Source organism: Saimiri boliviensis, chromosome X (assembly GCF_048565385.1).
Source record: "Saimiri boliviensis isolate mSaiBol1 chromosome X, mSaiBol1.pri, whole genome shotgun sequence".
Lineage (NCBI taxonomy): Eukaryota > Metazoa > Chordata > Mammalia > Primates > Cebidae > Saimiri > Saimiri boliviensis.
Genome location: NC_133470.1, coordinates 111,324,080 through 111,345,550, shown reverse-complemented (window position 1 = coordinate 111,345,550; position 21,471 = coordinate 111,324,080). Strand labels below are relative to the sequence as shown.

The 21,471-nt window shown below is 36.1% G+C and overlaps 1 protein-coding gene across 3 annotated transcripts in view; it reads right to left on the bottom strand.

The window, feature by feature from the left end:
- TENM1 (teneurin transmembrane protein 1) overlaps nt 1-21,471 on the bottom strand; it is an 832,265-nt gene that overhangs the window by 517,281 nt on the left and 293,513 nt on the right. For all 3 annotated transcript variants that reach the window (XM_074391610.1, XM_074391609.1, XM_074391611.1), the window contains exons 4-5: nt 10,109-10,369; nt 6,391-6,447 (exon numbers count right to left, since the gene is read on the bottom strand). In XM_074391610.1, coding sequence (XP_074247711.1) covers nt 6,391-6,447; nt 10,109-10,369 — 318 coding nt within the window. The remainder of the gene's footprint in view (nt 1-6,390; nt 6,448-10,108; nt 10,370-21,471) is intronic.

Sequence of the window (21,471 nt, the reverse complement as noted above, 5' to 3'; positions counted from 1 at the left end):
TTATCACTGCTATGGAAGGGTCCTATATAACTTACACTACCAGGGGAAAACAAAAAAAAAGCAAAGGAAAGAAATGGAAAACAAATGAGCAAATTCTTTCCATCAAATGTACACGAACAGCCCTACATGGTCAAATATCAGAAGAAATAACTCCTCATTTGGGTATAACTATTACACCTCATTTAAGAAACCCAGGCATTAGGCTAGCCATTTTTTCACAACTCCAGCTGTTTCCTTGAATGAAATTAGGGTCTGAGAACAGCATATGCATGGCTATGATGGTATGTTTATTGGTAGCATATACTATACTACCCAGGTTCTGTGGTACAGAAGCAACAGGGAGCAGTACTAATGGATTTCTTGGCTGTTACGATATTGTATCGGATATTACCTTACCTGTAAAGTTCCTGAACAGAACATAAAGAGCTCAGCTGCCCAACAGTCATGGAAATCAACAGGCCTTCTGAGTACTAATTAAAATCCCAGCTCTACCTTATAGGGCTACTACAATGACAATGGAAATACAGTAACAGCCAGGTCTGAAGTGCCTCAGTGCATTTCCTCTCACAGTCTTCTAGGCTTAGCAGAATAAGGTTGTTGCCTATTAATAAAATGTTGTGTTACTTAAAATAAGACAAGTGCAATGATTTTTAATGAGGTTTGAAATGTACAGAAAGTAGGCTGGGTTCTGCTAGGCTAAAGAGTTCCCTGGGATACTAGATGTTTCAGAAGCTATATTGCTTCTTTGTCTAATACTTGATAACAGGTATCTTACCCGATAACATCTATCCCATAATATGTGCATAATAAATGAACAGTGATAAATAACAACCGCAACTGACATTTATAGAGCATTTCATTGTAACACACACAATGTCAAGTGCTATATATCCATTTCTCATTTAATCCTTACCACAAAAGCTCCCAACACTATGAAGTAGGTAATGTTACCATTTGACAGATAAAGAAACTAAGACTTGGAGATCTTTGGTTACCTGTCCAAGGACACACAGCAAGTAAATGTCAGAACTAGGGCAAAAACCTAGATCTGTCTTATATCATAGCTATTCTTAAACACTTACTATATAGAAAACATTGTTTATTTAGATTGCAAGCTACTGTATCTTTATCATGGTATTAACTAAAGTGTGTTCAAATTAGCTTTCAATCCTCTCTAATAGACCTCTTTGGGTGTATGTGTCCATTTGATACTGACAGCCTTGCATTGGGAACTGCTTCGAGAATCAAATGAGTAGGCTCCCCCAAAGCAACGTTTGTATTACTGACCTTACCCCTCACTGTAGCTGATGAGACCAGTGGTAGACAGCTGACTCAAGTTTAGAAAATTATTCTGTCTCCTTAGAATTTAAAAATGGCACTAACAAAACATCCGGTTAATCTTAGCTTCTTTTCTGAATAAAAGTAATATAAATTAGAGTTTTATGGGGTATGGGGTTTTATGCTTGTCTTGCGGATGGAAACTTAGAGAAAGTCAACCTGAAGAGACAGAGGTGAAGGAAATCGGTTTAGAAACAAAGCAATTTCTTAACAATTGTTTTGAGAATTGTTAAGGGACTGCAACAAATCCCTTCTTGTGGTATAGCCACACTCTTGCCCTGAGTCCCACGAGGCATTCTCGTGTACTTTATTTTTTAAAAGTATTTCTTGTGGGTACCTAGTAGGTATATACATATATATATATATATGGGGTACATGAGATGCTTTGATATAAGCATGCAATGCATATTAATAACAACACATAAAATGAGATATCCATCCTGTCAAGCATTTATCCTTTGTATTACAAATGATCCAATTTTACCCTTTTAGTTATTTTAAAATGTACAATTAGACTATTATTGACTACAGTTACCCTGTATTCTTATGTACTTTTAATACAATTGTTTTCTGTTTAAGCTAGCTCAAATTGATTTCTGTTACCGGTAATAAACGATCTTAACTATTAGGGCATTAATCTCTCCTAGTAGATGGTAAATTCCATGAGGCTGGGGAATGTGTATTATTCATCTTTCATATATTCCCAATCTCTAGTACAGAGTTTGGCAAAGAGAGGTGCTTAATGAATATTGCTTGAACAGAAATATGATTATCATCAAGACAATAACTATAAATAATTTATTTGCAATTTATACTTTATTAAAGGTCACAATACCCTTTTAACTACCTAGAAAATTTCTATTCATTTAGCTTCTTGATAAACAATTTTTATTTTCATGTTTTATAATCGAACTGTTCCATTCAGGCTATATGTGAAAAACACATTCTTGGAAATTGATTATTCAAATTTAGCTGTTGATATTGTTTTTTCCTCCAGTTCAATGTATAGTCAAATGTAATTATTGAGGGATGCCCTAATCACTGAGGTTGATACTTAAGTAGGACTATCAAACTCCTCTAAGAAATGCTCATTAGAAAGTAAAGAGATAACCCACAGATTAGAAGAAAATATTTGTAAACTACCCATCTGACAAAGGATTAATACCAGAAAATATAAGAAGCTCAAACAATTCAATAGGAAAAAATTAAATAATCTGATTTTAAAATGGGCAAAAAATAGACATCTCTCAAAATAAGAAACATGAATCGCCAACGGGTATATGACAAAATGCTCAACATCATTAACCATCAGAGAAATGCAAATCAAAACTACAATGAGATATTATCTCACCCCAGTTACCATGGCTTTTACCAAAAAGGCAGGCAATAACAAATGCTGGCTAGGATGTGGAGAAATGGGAACGCTTATACACTGTTGGTGGGAATATAACTTAGTACCGTCACCATGAAGAACAGTATGAAGGTACCCTAAAAAAAAAAAAAAACAACTAAAAATAGAAGTACCATATGCTCTAGCAATCCCACTACTAGGTATATACACAAAAGAAAGGAAATATATCATCACACTATTTACAATAGCCAAGACATGGAAGCAACCTAAATGTCCATCAACAGATGAATGGATAAAGGAAATATAGTACATATACATAACATAATATTATTCAGCCATTAAAAGAATGAAATCTTGTCATTTGCAACAACATGAATGGAATTGGAGGATATTATGTCAAGGGAAATAAGTCAGGCACAGAAAGACAAAGTTCACATGTTCTTATTGATTTGTGGGAGCTAAAAATCAAAACAATCGAACTTATGAAGATAGAGTAGAAGGATGGTTCCCAGAGGCTAAAAAGGGTAGAGGGAAGTGGTGGAAAAGGTGAGAATGGTTAATAAGTGCACAAGTATCATTAGAGAGAATGAATAAGATCTAGTGTTTGATAGCACAACAGGGTGACTGTAGTCAATGTTAACTTATATATTTAAAAAAACTGAAATAGTGGAATTGGAATGTTCTTAACAAAGAAATGATAAATGCTTGAGGTGATGGATACCCTGATTACACATTGTATGCCTGTATCAAAACATCACAGGTACCCATAAATATGTATACCTACTATGCACCCGTAATTAAAGATAAAAAAAATTAAATGCCCATTAGATCACCTGTCAGAGATAGAGTTGTATGTTAGATGACCAGAGGTCTGACACACTGTAGCACTTCTATCCTTAGAAGAGTCACACAAGATCAGACAAGGTCCACAAAAAATATATTTTACCCTTATAGCAATGCAAAATTTTCATTTATTTAGTGCCTACTGTGCTCTAGGTCCCCTTGCTAAGTACTGAAGCTACAAATGTGAATAAAGCAGACCCTTTCTTCAAGTAGCTTCCAGTCTAGCACTTATTAACAACCACTGTTAGGATATAAAAGACACAACTCTAGTATTAACCTATGATGAGTAGCAATGTTGTTAGTAAGGTGAAATGGGAATGGAAAAGAGGTAGAATACAGCATGACGGATGATATAAAAGTATTACCTAGGTATTGACTGTTCCCAGGTCCCAGAATGAAGCTAACTTGAGTGAATCTACATTTTTCTTAATAGACAATTCAGTATCAACAGATGATGAAGGGTTCACTTAGGACAAATTTGAGAGAATGCAAACATAATGCATTAGTGTCCTTCTACCTCTGTGAAAACCTCCAGATCCCCTTCTGTTGTCCAATGGTTTTCCTTTCCAGCACTTCAGGGCTTTAAGTTCAAGTGTTTTAGTGCTCAAATTAAGGGTTATTTCTTGCACTGTTCTATTCTAATTTTTATATACTAGTTCCATCTTTTTTTTTTTTTTTTCTTGAGACGGAGTCTCACTTTGTCACCTAGGCTGGAGTGCAATGGCACGATCTTAGCTCACGGCAACCTCAGCCTCCCAGGTTCAAGCCATTCTTCTGCCTCCCCTCCATCTCATTGTTGAATCATTGCCTTGTGGTGAAATGTGCAGACCCTTCCACAAGGTGTTATAAACTTCATGAGTTATAAAATGTCAGAGACATAAATTCAATTAAGGGCAACCAAACAGTTAAGGAAATGAGAAAAAAAAAATCTGAAAGGCTTGGCCAATTAATGAAATACGTCCTTATAGATATGATTTTTGAAATGTAAGTAGAAAACCAAAGTCATATTCTCCTAGGATGAACAGAATAGTAAACATCTTTGAAATTACTTCTCGGAATATTTCTCAGTTGGACAATTCACCTAAATGAACAATTTCCCCCATCTTCACTTTTATCTAACATTCACAGCAGTGACGCTCAAATGTTCCTAAGCTGATCTATGATATCATGCCCATTACCTCATCAATAGTCTAAAATTCAGAAAGTATGGGAAGATAGAAACAAAACAAAATATCACTGACATTAACTGAGGCACAGGGATGGGATGGCATGGAGTCTGAGGTAGTGAAACATATACATAAGAATATTCTAAGTAGTTTTACTTTTTCAAATATAACATAGGTAAACTCAAATTAATGAAATAGATGCCCTGATAAGCATGCTTTCATGAATGGATGAAATCAATAGGAAATAAATAGCAACATTTTCATACAAATGCCAAGTTCATTCATTGGAAATAACTTGTTTCCTCAAATTAATGTGCTTTTGAAAAAGCCATTTACATTCTTAACTCAAACCACCTCTTCGTGAGTCTATGGAAATGCTGTCATCAATTAAAATTTGTGGAATTCACACTGGTAAAATCTTAGCATAGGTGATAAATAAGAACCCAAATTATATACTCCTCATTGAAAATATTAGTAAAAGTCAAAGTAAGACATACAGAACTGCACAGGGAAAAGTTGTTCAAGTTCACATAGTGCACTACATATATGATCCAAGGGAGAAAGCAATGCATATTTGGAAAAAAAATCCATTGCATTTAGCTAGATTGTTTCTGAATTGTTGTTTTAACACTTCCTTATATGTAAAATAGAGATAATAGTAGAATTTGTTTCACAGAGTGGTGATAAGAATGAAATGGGATAAAGATATGAAAAGTATGTTTGGAAATTTTGAAGTGCTGATCCAATAATAATAGTGGACATTCATATTGTTCCTACATGTTAAAAACACTGTTCTATTCTAATTTTTATATACTAGCTCCATCCCTTTTTTTTTTTTTTTTTTTTTTTTGAGATGGAGTCTCACTTTGTCACCTAGGCTGGAGTGCAATGGCAGAATCTCAGCTCACGGCAACCTTGGCCTCCCAGGTTCAAGCCATTCTTCTGCCTCAGCTCCATCCCATTGTTGAGTCATTGCCTTGTGGTGAAATGTGGAGACCTTTCTACAAGGTGTTAGAGAAGGGCCCAGGACAGGCCGAGTTGTGAAAACAATTTATAAATGTTACTTTCAGTAGTATCCCTCTCTGAAGGGGCAAAACCCAATGAACACAATGAAGGCAAAAGTAAAAGAACACCAATGCCCCCTTACTAAGGAATAACAGTGAAAATATAGGTACACAGAAGAGAATGAACATTTGTTTTTAATTTGAAGGTATTATTTATGTTTGATGACATGGATAAAGTGTGATTATAAAGCCAAGCATAAACAGCTGGAGGAAGAGACCAAAGCCAATTGCTAAACAACATCTGAAAGTTATGACAATACCTAAAATATATGGAGTTAATGATTAGAGCCATGTAAAGCATGGTAGATATGTAGAAAGTCATAAAGCCAAATCCAACCCAACCTGATTTCAATCTCTCCTCCCAGGTTGAATAAATGTTTTCTCATCCTGCCTGGAATCCTGTCTTATCCTTCTCCCTAGCTCCCCCCTCACCTCCTCTTCACCACCAACATTTACACATGAAATGTTCAAGAAGAAAACAAACAAGCTGCCACTGTATTCTCTGACAGTTTCCTTGAGCAGCTTTGTGTGCTGTTTGTCAGAGGAGCAGGTTTTCATTTTCGGGGGTAGGTGCCAGAGATGGGGTGAAGTAAAAATAATATGTGATCAAATATTTGAAAACACTTGCCTTGAGTAGACCCAGCTTCAGCCTCCATGTCACAGCAAACAGGAGAGAATTTGAAACCTGCAACAGTAAACATTTTACTAGTTAAGTCTTCTCCAAGTTATCTGCAATTCCTCAAACTTCAACCCTTGCCCTTCATCAAGTGGTTACTTAAAAAAAAAAAAAAAACAGCTTAATTGCAATATAATTCACATACATGATATTCGTCCTTTTAACACATACAATTCAGTGTTTTGTAGTATTTTCACAGAGTTGCACAATCATCATTTCTATCTTATTCTGGAATATTTTCATCACCCCAAAAGATACCTCATACCAAGGGACTTGCAGAGGTAGAAGAATAGTAGAGCCATGCACACATATGTTCATAGTGGCATTGTTTACAATAGCAAAGACCTGGAACCAACCCAAATGCCCATAGACGATAGACTGGACAAGCAAAATGTGGCACATATACACCATGGAATACTACGCAGTCATAAAAAGCGATGAGTTTGTGTCCTTTGTAGGGACATGGATGAATCTGAAAACCATCATTCTCAGCAAACTGATACAAGAACAGAAAATCAAACAAGGCATGTTCTCACTCATAGGTGGGTGTTGAACAATGAGAACACACGGACACAGGGAGGGGAGCATCACATACTGGGGTCTGTTGGGGGGGCAAGAAAGGGACAGCAGGTGGTGGGGAGGTTGGGGAGGGGTAACATGGGGAGAAGTGCTAGATGTAGGTGATGGGGGGATGGAGGCAGCAAACCATATTGCCATGTGTGTACCTATGCCAAAATCCTGCATGATCTGCACATTTACCCCAGGACCTAAAGTACAATTAAAAAAAAAAAAAGCATACGCAACAAAAGCAAAAATGGACAAATGGGATTACATCAAACTAAAAGGCTTCCGTACAGCAAAAAACAATAACACAGTGAAGAGACAACATATAAAATGGGAGAACATATTTGGAAACAATACATCTGATAAGGGCTTAATATCTAAAATGTGTAATAAACTCAATGACTCAGTAATAAAAATGAGTAACATAATTATACATATATACATAGTTTTAGACCTTGTTGTGTTCCTATAAAGGAATAGCTGAGGCTGGATAATTTATAGGAAAGACCTTTATTTGGTTCATGGTTCTGCAGACTGTACAAGAAGCATCTGCTTCTGTTGAGGGTTTCAGGGAACCTCCAATCATGGCAGAAGGCAAAGGGGAATACAGGTATGTCACATGGCAAGAGAGGGAGGAAGAGATGAGGTGAGGTGTCATGCTTTTTTAAACACCAGCTCTCATGTGAACTAATGGAGTAAGAAGTCACGCATTACCTGAAATGGCATCAAGCTGTTCATGAAGGATCCACCCTCATGACCCAAATACCTCCCACTGGGCCTCACCTCCGACATTGGGAGTCTAATTTCAACATGAGATTTGGAGAAGACAAATATCCAAACCATGTATCTGTTTATCTATCTTTCTATTTATTTATGTAGAAATAATATCCATTATATTTTTATAAATTGTATGTTGCCAGTCATTCCACAGTTGTTTGGGGAGAGATTAGTTCCAGTACTTCCCATGGATACCAAAATCTATGGATGCTCAAGAACCTGATATGAAATAGTGTACCATTTGCATATAATCTATGTGCATCCTTCCATATACTTTAAATCATCTTTAGATTGCTGAAAATATCTCTCATTATGTATATAGTTATTATACTGTATTTTTAGGGAATAATGGCAAGAAAAAAGTCTGTACATCTTCAATACAGATGTAGCTTTTTTGGTTCATTTGTTTAGTTTTTGGTATTTTTAATATGTGTTTACTTGAATCCATGGATGTAGTATCCACAGCTACAAAGGCCCAATTGTATATATTTATTTGTATATAATATAGATAGATACACAGATAAAATTAAATATTATTCAACCTTTAAGAAGGAAATCCCATTCTTTGTGACAAAATGAATGAAACTGGAGAATATTTTTAAGTAAAATAAGCCAGGCACAAAAAGATAAATACTGCATTATCTCTGTTATATAAGGAATTTAAAACAGTTAAACTAATGAAAGTAGAAAGTAGAATGATAGGTGCCAGAGGCTATAGGATGAGGGAATGTGGACATGCTGATCAAAAAGTACAGAGTTTTTGTCATGCAGAATCAATAATTACTGGAGACCTAAGATATAGCATCGTTGACTATAGTTACTAATACTGTATCATATACTTAAAATTGGCTAGCACCAATCTTAAGTGTTCTTACCACACACACAAAAATGGTAAACTATGTGTAGTGACAAATATGTTAATAAATTTGATTGTAGTAATCACTTCACACACATACAAAAAGGATAGTAGAGCCCAGTGGGGAAACTTCTTTCTTTCATTTTAATGTTTCAACCCAGTGAATATGTCCAGAGTGAGACGAGGGAGAACAAGATGTCTTGGCAGTATAAGAGGTCACCTACCACCCTGTTTCATATAATTTTGGTCATTGTTTTTCCCAACTGACAGATGAAACCCAGAAAACTGTAGTGACCGAAGGTCTCCTAACTTCTATCCTAATGCTTTACACTTACATGAATATGCTACATATATCAATTATGTTCCCTTCTCATTTCCACACGTTACTTCCTATATGCTTGGCCAAAGTCAACAATGCATACATGAACACATACATATATGAAAATAATTTAAAAAATCAAGACCTCAGGGATACTTGGTCATATTATAAAGTGTTATGGTCTATTATTTAGCAAGTGATATTCTAACTAGCAGGTAACCTCTAATTCCTGATTATATGGCCAGTGTCACCTTTGGGTTAAAGGAGGCAGAAGAAGACAAAGTAGAAAAAAAAAAAACTGCAGGTACAGGACAGCTGGTCATCTCTCTGCCACCTGAAAAATGACTAATTACCACTGTTAACAGACTAAGCCTTGTGGTCATGGTGATGGGGACCCACAAAATTTAGACAAACAGAATGATGGAGACACTAGATTAATGTGCTTAATAAGCATTCATGTGTTTTTTGTGGAAAGATTTTGTTCTTTGGTAGGAGCAGAAGAACAAAAATAAAATAAATTAAGCCCTTTCTGACAAATCAAAAAGACAAAACTTCTCCTTTTATAAAACTTGCAAGAAAATCGTGTATGATTACAACATAATGATACTGCTGCTAGTCCTTATTGTCAAGCAAATGGATGGTGTTAATTCAGCTTCTGGTTTTTTTTTAATTATTTCCATCCAACCTGGTTAATTTAAATTTGTACATTCAACAGGTTAATCTGAATCCAAATAGTAAGCACATATAGAATATGCTTATTGTACAATTGTTCATCTCACTGTTCATATATTGATATAAAGCCCAAATACATAACATTTACATATTTTATAATAAATCCCACTAATATTGTGGTGGAAAATAAAGATGAAAATAAAAGGTGAGTAATAAACAAAACATGCACAATATTACTAATTGCATGAGATTATTTCCCTTGGGAGCTGGCCAAAAATGAAAAGTATTTTGTCTGTTATTATAAATAAATATCTATTTGCCAGATACTTAGGTACATGCCTTGTCCCTGAGTTCCTGCTAAGTTGTATTTCTATTCTGCATATTGAATGAAAGAAGGGCAGATATAGGGAAGGAGAACAAAGTAAAGGCTAAAAACTGCATTCTTTCTGTGTTTTACTTAAACAATGCAACTAGTTTATTACCATTTTCCCCATCAGACTTCCTTTCATGGTCAGTGTCAGTCAAGGACAATGCAGAGTTGGCCCGGCTGGACAAACAGGAGCTATGCTCTGATTTCATTCCCCTTATCCACATTCTTAGTGCATGGTCAGGTGAGGCAGCACCTTCTGTCTCTGTGTCCACATCAGATCCCATCTCTAGCTGGTAGCCATGCCGAGAAACGCTGTGCATGTCTGTTTGGTAGCCGGAGCACAGAGTGTGAGAGGTTTCACAGAATTCCATCTCTGAGAAGAAACAAAGTTCAGAGAAAATGTTTAGAAGTATGAAGTAATCCCCCAGAATATTCTCCTTTTTGTCCTCATTCCCCCCCCTCCCCCATTGGTAGTAATTATGTGTTTTTGCAAAGTTAGAATTCTGGCCTTTTATTTATGGTAGCTAGGACTCTGTGCTTATTTTGCACTTCTGTAGCTTAAAATTATGCTCCTGTTGATTCTTACAAGGTTCTGGAAAAAGCGTGCCCAAAATAGCTTTATAGCTACAATTTGAGGTTTCACAAAATGTAATGAAATAAGTGAGTGCAGAGGAGTATAAAGTGTAGAGAGCTGTCCTTTAAAAGATATTTCTTTTCTAGGAAGAATATATATGATGTACAGAGCATACCTATGCTTAAAATATTAAAAATTATTTGCTTTTCTAAGTATTCCACACACACTGGATTTAAGAATAAATAATTTAATGTGAAAACTGAGAAAAAAGCATTAAGTTCGAATGCACTTTTCTAAGGTATTTTTCCTAAAACATGTTAATTTAAACTCTAAATCATCAGTATCTAATATCATTATTTCCCATTGATTTTAAGAGAGTTCAAGGCTGACTTAATGCTAATTATTCTGTTTAATTCATTTTTTTCAACAAATAGCTAAAAAATTTTAGTCATATATTGTACCTTGGCAGTGGTTCATAGATTGGCTTTCCTCTCCTTTCCCCCTGGATCTTAGAACTATAAAAATTTCAGAACCTTGAAGACGATGCAATGAATTCCTTCTTTTTATAGTTGAGGAAAATAAACTCCAGAGGACAGATGTTATTTGTCCATATCTCACATCAGATAGCAACAGAGTCCTTTTTTCCTAAAACACCCATCTAGGTATGGTTTCTGCTAGGCACCAACAATGCCCCATCAGCTTACTGCATGAATATCAGGCATTCAGTCTCACAGTCAATTTTATATTCAATTATAGCAAGGTGTCAAAAAGGGGAAAAGATGCTTTAACAATTCCTAATAAGTTAATGAAAAATGACCACATGCCAAGACATATCATCTGAAATGTCCATGCAATACTTAGATAAGGTAATCCGGAGATGTAGTACACTATATAGGATTTTCTCAGACTGACATCAGAGACAGGGTATGTCATTTGGCTGGGAAGGAGCTTAACTGAGTGCATCTAATCCTTAGGACATATCAATAAAATGCAAACTCTAACATGAGTTTAATTCTTTGAATACAGAAAGAACTGGATTTTAGACCATAAACTAGAGGAAAGCAAGCATAATATAAATACATTTTAAAAATAACTATTTTTGTGGCATGCAATTACCAAACAAGAGTTTAACAAACCAATTCTTTTTGTTTATTTAATATCATTACGTGCCTAGCACTGTGCTTTTTGAAGCATATAGTAGGCACATAAAGCTACTATAATGTATTAGAAAAATTCAATTAAAAATTAACTCTTTCAGGGTTATAAGTCACTGCTGAGTATGTTACTTTTTGACTTCCGTGATGAATGTCTTTAAGAGTAATTCCCTTTTTCTACAAAAACTTGGCTAAATTCCAAAGGAGTGGTATTCAAAAAAATAGTCCTGGTTTCCACTTGTCAAACAGAAAATTTCATGAAACCATGCTTCCTCTTGCCATAAGGCTAAAAGTAAAAATCCATTTTGCCCAATATAAATTTTAGCAATCTAGAATATTGGGATCAGCTAATATTCATGCCTCTTAATTTGACAATGTTTCATTATCCAATCCTACTGTGCAGTTGTTGCTACAGCAACCTGGTAATAAACCTTTCAGCTTGAAGCTGTAAGAAATAAATTTTATATAGGACTGTATTCACAACTTACTTCACTCCCTTAGACCAGTGGCTCTCAAACTTGTCTGCTTCAGAATCACCTAAAAGCATTGTTAAAACATAGATTCCTGCACCCCCACTCCCAACCATGCCTTCCAATTTAAGTTTCTGATTCAGCAGGTGTGGAGTAGGGCCAGAGAATTTGCATTTCGCATGACTTCCCTGTTGAGACCCATGCTGTTGGTCCAGGAATCATACTTTGAAAATGACTGCCCTAGAGATTTATTTGAAGTGGATGGGAGCCAGGAAATGGGTATTAACGAGGGTGCAAGCTCATCATGGCATCACCACAGATTTTGCTGCACCATCTCTAATTCTGTTTAAAGACACAAGAAAGGAAGCTTTTGCTCTGAATTGCTGTGAAATATCTCCATTTATTTTCCATGGATTCAGGGCACTAATTAGAAAATTTACTTGCAAAAGCACAGACTTGCATTTAGTTTCACTCATACAATCGCACATGAGATGTGGTTTTCCAAAGATTTTAATATGAGCATCTGAGTCATGGCATTTGTTGGAAAAGGATGAGCAAATAAAAATAAATACAGGTCCAATTTGTCATTCCAGATTAATAAAACACTAGGTAAAGTTTTTTTTTAAAGCACTGACAGGTGTAAGCAGATTTCCTTTTTATTTAAGAGATTTTTTTTTTTCCCAAAAGGAAATCAGAACATGGATTTGTTCCTTTCTAAGAAAATGCTATGTAATCTGATAAAAAATTACATAGGATAAACAATTTATTTTCTATTGGAACTATATCCTGCTTTTACTACAAAGATTAACTTATAAATTCTCTAATTAAATACAGTCAGATAAAAGTATAGTTTCTTGTCAATCTATAATTAGAAAAATAACAATCCAAGTTAGCTATAAGTTGCTCTTTAAGTGGTAAAGCAAAGAAAAAAAAAAAAAAAGAAAGAAAGTAAAAGAGAAAAGAGAAAAAGTTTCACTTACTTATAGTAACTGATGTTTATTGAGCTGCCTCATTTCCTTCCTTTTCTTGACATCAATGTCAACATTGTAAAATACTTTCTTAAATACACAAACTTCTTGATGGTGCTCAAAATTCCCATAAGATGCATTATCTATAAAGTACTTACAGCACACCGTAAGTGGTTGTTTTCTAGCCTTGCACATATACCCTTGTTACCTAAAGTACTACATATTCTCTAAAGAAGATAAAGTTCAATGGAGTTTATTATAGATCTCTTCTTAGCAAAAACTAGTTACAAGAGAAATGTAAGTACAATCTTAGAATGTCTAAGATTTAAATGGATAGACTGATACTATGAGAAACTACTTTTTAAGAGGAAACAGGTAGAGATGTGGTCAACTGAATAATATATTTGCAACCTCACAGATAATTCATTTTTGTTCTAAGGAAAACCTATTTTGCAGCCTTACAAGAGACAAAATTTGAGCAGATTAGAATTTAAATTCAATTTTTTTTGTTTTTATATGAAATTTAGTGATGCTATCAAATATTGTGATGTTCTCTAGACTTTTTATTTTTCGTCTAAATGCATGTCTTTTGAACTTAAGTTATTGTTATCTTCACACATGAAGTAAAATTATTTGCTTTACTTTTTAATACATATATAAGAAACATCTATATAAAATAGATTTAGGATTTATTAATCCTTCATAAATTAATTATTGGGTTAATTATAGTGACTAAAATTATGTTGATAGTTGATGTAATCAGAATAACAGTGCATTCTATAGCAGGGAATATTTTCTTTTTAGTTCTTTATTTTTAATTAATTTATCTTTTTTAAAGATAAAATTTATCTTTTTAGATAAAAAAAGGTTTGGAGTCCATATGCAGGTTTGTCATATAGGTAAACTGGTGTCACAGGGGTTTGTTGTACAGATTTTGTATCACTCAGGTATTAAGCCTAGTACCCAATAGTTATTTTGTCTACTTCTCTCCTTCCTCCCACCCTCCACCCTCATGTACCTCCAGTGTCTCTTTTTCCCTTCTCTATGTTCATGAGCTCTCACCATTTAGCTCCCACTTATAAGTGAGAACATGTGGTATTTGCCTTTTTTTGTTTCTGTACTAGTTGCTAAGGATAATAGCCTCCAGCTCCATCCATGTTCTCACAAAAGACATGATCTTGTTCTATTTTATGGCTGCATAGTATTCCATGGTGTATATGGACCACGTTTCCTGTTTCTTTCTTCCTGCCTCAGCCTTTCAAAATGCCGGGATTACAGGTCTGAGCCACTGCACCTATTCTGTACCACGTTTTCTTTATCCAATCTGTCATTGATGGGCATTTAGGTTGATTCCATGTCTTTACTATTATAAATAGTGCTGCAGTGGACATCTGAGTGCATATGTCTTTATGGTAGAATGACTTATATTCCTCTGAGTATATAACCAGTAATAGGATTGCTGTGTCAAATGGTAGTTCTGCTTTTAGCTCTTTGCGGTACTGTCATACTGCTTTCTACAATGCTTGAAATTCATTTTTTTAAGTGGGCAAAAAGTTTAAAGAGATACTTCAACAAAAGATAGGGGTGGCTGATAAGCAAATGAAAAGATGCTTGATACCACTGTTACCAGGAAAATGCAAACTACAGCCACAATGAGATACCAATACATATCCAATAGAATGGCTAAAAGAATTCTGGTCACAAGAAGTTTTAAGAAAGAATGTGGAGCAATTATAATTCTCATACACTGGTGGTCAGGAAGTAAAACTGTACAACCACTTAAGAAAACAGTATGGCAGTTTTCTGAAAAGTTAAAGCTATACTTACCCAAAGAGCAATGCACACTTGGACATTTATCACAAATAAATGAAAACTTCTTTCCAACCGTACAAAGTTGTTCATAGCAGCTTTATTTAAAATAGCTAAAAAGTAGAAATGTCCCGAGTGTCTATGAACACATGAATGAATAAACTACCTGTGGTATATTTACACAATGGAATATTACTCAGTCTTAAAAAGTAATGGACTACTGATGCATAACAACGTTATGGGCTTCAAAATGACTGCTAAGTGAAAGAAGACAGATAAACATCTATACATGGTATACTTACATTTATATAAAATTCTAGAAAATGCAAACTAATCTCCTGTGACATTAAGCCAATAAGTGGTTGCCTGGGGAAAAGGGTGGAGGGAGCGCTGGATAACAAAGAACACAAAGAAACTTTGGGGTGATCTAAATGTCTGTTATCTTGATTGGGGTAATAGTTTCACAGGTGTATACATGCTAAAGTTTATCATATTGCACACTTTAAGTATATGCAGTAAGTATAGTTATTATACTTCAATTAGACCCCTACAATGATTTTTAATTGACTGTACACCACCAGTTATTAAAACAACAAGGAGACTTTTGAATCAATTTTCACAGGTGGAGCTGAGAGTCTCAAAGCTAGAAGGAGGTCTTACTCTTTTCTCTCTAGTGGAATAAAGTAAATGTAACATGAACAAAAAGGTAGTCAAAATGTCATCTTGCTTATATTTAAGCCAAAAGGCCATTAAGACTAACTGATGCATGATTTCTTTTTCTTTTTCTTTTCTTTTCTTTCTTTTTTTTTTTTTGACAGAGTTTCACTCCTGTTGCCCAGGCTGTAGTGCAATGGCACAGTCTCAGCTTACTGCAACCTCCGCCTCCCAGGTTCAAGCAATTCTCCTGCCTCAGCCTCCCAAGTAGCTGGGATGACAGGTGCCCACCACCATGCCTGGCTAATTTTTGTGTTTTTAGTAGAGACAGGTTTCTCCATGTTGGCCAGGCTGGTCTTGAATTCCTGACCTCAGGTGATCCATTTGCCTCGGCCTCTCAAAGTGCTGAGATTATAGGCGTGAGCCACCACGCCCGGCTGATTCATGATTTCTCAGGGATCTTCTAGGGTGTACTTTTGTCATAGACACATAAGAGTTGAAAGTCAAATTTAGAGGGAAACTAAGGATGAACCTCATCACTGCTAAGCTTTCAGCAGATAGAGAAACATTTATAGTTGATGATCACAAGATTGAGTAGAGTTGGTCTGCCACATAGGATCACATTAGTCATCTACTAACGTTAACAAATTAACTTTTATAAAAAATGCTCTGAGATGCTGAAAAAAACAACTGTACTTTCTCTCTGAATCTAGGGGTTGACCATCAGGTGTTCAGCCTAAAGAAGACACTTATCAAAACTTGAGAAGGACAGTTATAGTTGTCTGTATCAGCTTTTTTCTAGAAATGCCATTTCTGTGTTTTGTTTTGTTTTGTTTGAGACAGGGTTTCGCTCTGTTACTCAGGCTGGAGTGCAGTGGCACTATCTTGGCTCACTGCAGCCTCAACCTCCCAGGCTCAGGAGATTCTCCTCCCACCTCAGCCTCCCAAGTAACTGGGACTATAGACTTGCACTACCACACACAGCTAATTTTAAAATTATTTGTAGAGAAGAGCTCTCCCCAGTGTTGCCCAGGCTGATCTAGAACTCCTTAGCTCAAGTATTACAGGTGTGAACTGCCATGCCCGGCCCATTTCTCTGTTTCTGATAAGCTCAAGATTATTTTTCTTAAAATTCTACCTACTCATGCTTCCTCTATATAAAGGGAGCTTTAAGGCATTACACTCCAAATAAGTAATTGGAAGTCAGGAAGTGTGATTAATTTTAACCATGACCTGAGAAATTTGGGATATAACTTTTAAAGAGTATAGTCCATTTCAATAATAAGGGAGGGGATAGAATTATTAGCTTTAGTTATTGTGACTCATAACAACCCTTATAGATTATATGCAGAAGCAAGTGTTATTAATTAGCCATGTGATTTTTGGATAAATCACTTAACATTTTGGGGGGCCACAGTTTTCTCATTTGTAAGATATATGAATCCAACTGAAATAAATCTCTAGGTAACTGACTTGCTTTAAAATTCTATAATTATAACCTGAACATGTTGTCCAACATGTGTAATCATCAATGCTTTCAAATGGGAAAAGAGTAGTTTTATGAAATCAAGGTGCCATTTATCCTTCTTTGTGAAGGATATAGTACATATTAGTTAAATAAGATCTTGTGCCATAATTATAATTCATGCCTTGTTAAAGTATTGATAGAGCCTATGTATCTACTATGAATTGCAAGATTATTGATAGAGAAATAGAGTATCTAAAATTTAAAATGTAAAAAAGCAACTGAGTAAATCATTACTCATCAAATATAAAATTATCCATTTACAACATGGCTATTGGAAACATAATGAATAAAATTCACACAATTAAAACATATTACTGATCCACTAATAATTCATTACTGGCTCCGGGGAAAAATGCAATGGATTATTACAATTTTAATCAAGAAATTATATAGAGAAATAAGTGAGTAATACCAGCTAACAGGCAACTAATTTTCACCACTGGGTACCATTTTATATTTCTCAGTTTGAGGGCTTTAAAAAGAAAACGGTATGAGATTGTCAACTAAATCAGTTCAAGTAAGTTTACTTAAACACAGCTTCACTGAACACCCACTCAATTTCAAGTAACGAAATCAAAACAAAATATTCTCCTCCGATTTTTCTTAGTCTTAGAAAATTAGTTCAATTTAATTTCCTCCTCTCTTCATGAAAACGTTTTATCAAATGTACAGCAGTACACTAGGCAGTGAGCAGAGTGAGTTAACAGGACCTTGTCATGGCCTTTGGGAAGTTCCACACAGAGCCTTTTTTAAGTACCTAATGACAACTAAGTAATAAAGACACATCGTCCAAACCTAACTTTAATTTTTCTGCTGAGTGCTCATCAGCTTTTTCTGGGGTACAGGAATGAGAGATGGAATGCTCCCACGTGCAAGACTGGAGCCTGGGGTTATAAAAGGACTTAAATAAAATAACTAAGCTTCCTGGAGCCTAATCTCCCCTTGACAGTTTCAAATGCACCCATTATCTCGGCACTCAGGACCTACTAATTATGCCTTATTTAATTTTCAAGATTTCTCCATCTGTCAGTATACTGAAAAGCATGGCAACAAATCTGGGCAGAGTTAAAAGCTTGAAGTAGAAATATTCATGCTTTGTGACCAATACTGACTAACTGGAGCCATCCTAGAATGCAGTCAAAAAGCTATGCTAATATCAAAAACGGATGCTCTCAGAAGTACCGTGAATTGAAAATCTGTAAAAATGGCTCAAATCAGAGGACATAGAATTATAGCAGAAACTCAGAAAGGAAGAAGATGAGGTAGAAACCTGGAAGAAATCAAAACAAACTCTAATCATATTTAGAGAGAGATTAAAATATCCTTCAGTGATCTAACAAGAGGAAGAGAATTTGATGTGGGAATAAGCAACTGCTCTTTCCTTAAACTAATTTTCACCTTAGTGAACAGCTCCATTTAGGCTATAGTCACATAAGATGGGAGAACTTGTTTTGAAGCTAGCTCAGCAGTTACCACTACAGTGAAAAAATTGGATGCTATCTCTACAGTCTTTGTAATAAGGGTCTGGAAAAAGAATAAAGGACTAGAAAAGATGGTGGGAGGTCCTGGACTTCAACAGAAATTTAGATCAATGAGAACCTGTGCATGTTCCCTTTATTCAACATTTTGAATGAGACAGAGACTTCCTGGCCAAAATGAGAAATTTTCAGGGCTACTGAACACTGAAAATGCATGGTGCTCAATGGCCCTAAAAATTTCTCATTTCTTACATGTGTTGGCCCAATTTTCTGGCTGTTCATAACACTTTGGAACCTGCATCCTTATTGCCCATCGTGGTCTTCCAGTTATACTTGTGCATTTCCATTATGCTCACTAAGTATGTGAAGCTCTTTTGTCAAGGTGTATGTGTGTGTGTCTAAAATTTTAAACTGCATTAATCTATCTAGAGAAGTGAGATCAGTGAGCTAGAGTTAAATAACCATCAAAAGCACTTGTGAGTGCTTCAAACACATACTCATAAAGGCAAGCAATATGATTTCTGTAACATTCTACACTTCTCTGTAAGCATTTACTTTGTGATGAATGAGTAAAAATGCCAAGATAGAATGGTGCACTAGAGCCAGCATCCATCATGAACTGCAGAATAAATTACATTCTAAGGTTGTGTTGCCATCTCCTCAAGCCTTAGAAGACTTGTAGGCAAAGGACCCTAAATACCGTATTTTAAAAATTAATAGTTAACATGGAACCACTCTTGAAAGGGTTAACATCTTGAACCCAAATCTGACACATTTGAGGTGGTTTTGCTTAACATAAAACAATGCCTACTAATGGAAATTGAAAAATTGTTATTTTGGTAAATTAGCTGTGTGTTTCAAATAACAGATGTTCCACAAATTTGGCAAGAAGAGAAAGACAGCAGCCCATTGGCTGTGAATTCAGAAAAATCCAATTTATAATATTAGACTAATGGAGAATAAGTACTCAGTATCATCTTCTGACTGAAATAGTCACACAAAAGAAGCTTTCTTCACTATACTTTTTGGCACAATGAATTGGGAAATAATTGCCTATTAAAAATCTTCAGAAATGTACTCTAGGGTGTAGAACTGGGGAAATGTTATTGAAACTACTCACAAAGCCTTGGTAAAGGACCATCTTTAAGCTGGCTTGAATAGAAATTTCTTTTGTCATTCTCGTCAACCAGTTTCATGCCATATCACTAAGTTTGTAGAACTCAGAAAATGTCACTAGAAAAAAATTTCAGGGATAGATAAAAGAGATTCTGGCTGGATGTGAGTGGCTCTTGACTGTAGTCCCACTACTTTGGGAAGCCAAGGTGGGAGGATTGCTTGAGCTCAGGAGTTTGATACCAGACTGAACAATAAAGCGAGACTGTCTCCATTAAAAAAAAAAAAAAAATTAGCCATGTGTGGTGGCATGTGCCTGTAGTCCCAACTACTTGGGAGGCTGAGGTGGGAGGATCACTTGAGCCCTCAGTGATCTATGATTGCACCACTACACTGCAGCCTAGGTGATAGTGTGAGACCTCATCAGAAAGAAAGGAAAGGAACGGGAAGGGGAAGGGGAAGGGGAAGGGGAAGGGAAACAAGGAAAGAAAAGAAAGAAATTTTCCAAGCAGCCTAGGTGACAGCATGAGACCTCATCAGAAAGAAAGAAAGAAAGAGAGAGAGAGAAAGAAAGAAGAGAAAGAAAAGAAAGAAATTTTCCAAGCAGCCTAGGTGACAGCATGAGACCTCATCAGAAAGAAAGAAAGAGAGAGAGAGAGAGAGAGAGAGAGAGAGAGAGAGAGAGAGAGAGAAAGAAAGAAGAAAAAGAAAAGAAAGAAATTTTCCAAGTTGGGAAAGAATGAGGAAATAACTTTTTGGACACTCATCAGGAACTTGCAAGTTTGCATTAATTTCATTCAGAGGAGAACATCAAATTCTGGAGAAGACTCCTACTTGCAGACCAGATAGAGTGACAGGAACCTAATGTATCCTGCTGCCTTAAATGACAACAATGAAAGCCACACAAAATGCATGAAACAACAGTTTTCAGGCACTGGGCAACAGGTAATGGAGGACAACAATCCCTGAGATAGAGAAACACATTAGGTAAACCCTTTAAGAGTTTCTAGGCCAGGCATCCCTAAACTTTTTACACAGGGGGCCAGTTCACTGTCCCTCAGACCGTTGGAGGGCCGCCACATACTGTGCTCCTCTCACTGACCACCAATGAAAGAGGTGCCCCTTCCTGAAGTGCGGCGGGGGGGGGGGGGGGGCGGATAAATGGCCTCAGGGGGCCGCATGCGGCCTGCAGGCCGGGCCGTAGTTTGGGGATGCCTGGTCTAGGCCTCAGGACAAGGCGGGGGATCACAGGTAGACCCTGGTAGTCTCTCTGAGTTGAGAAGACTAAGCTGGTTGTGTGGGAAGCCCAAGATAGCTAGAGTTTGCGGTACAGAGTATCAGAGAGGAGAGAACTTCACAGACAGAGAATTCCATAGATCTTCAGAGGGTGCCCCCTGCTTATTCACCTGCACTCTGGACAGCACATGCATGCAAGAAAACCATCTGAGAATGGAGAAAGAGCCATCTGAAAGGAATAAAAGAACTTCTGCATCTGCAACAGGGCTGGAAATAGTTGCTGTTTCCAACACTCAGAGTGGAAAACCTCGTAATTCATGGACATTGAATAGAACACTCAAAACGGGTTTTGAATTCATAGATAGATGCTCCTCAACTTACAATGGGGTAACATTCTGATAAACCCATTGTAAGCTGAAAATATTGTAAATCAAAAATGCCTTTAATACACCTAATCCACTGACTATCATAGCTTAGCCTAGCCTCCCTTA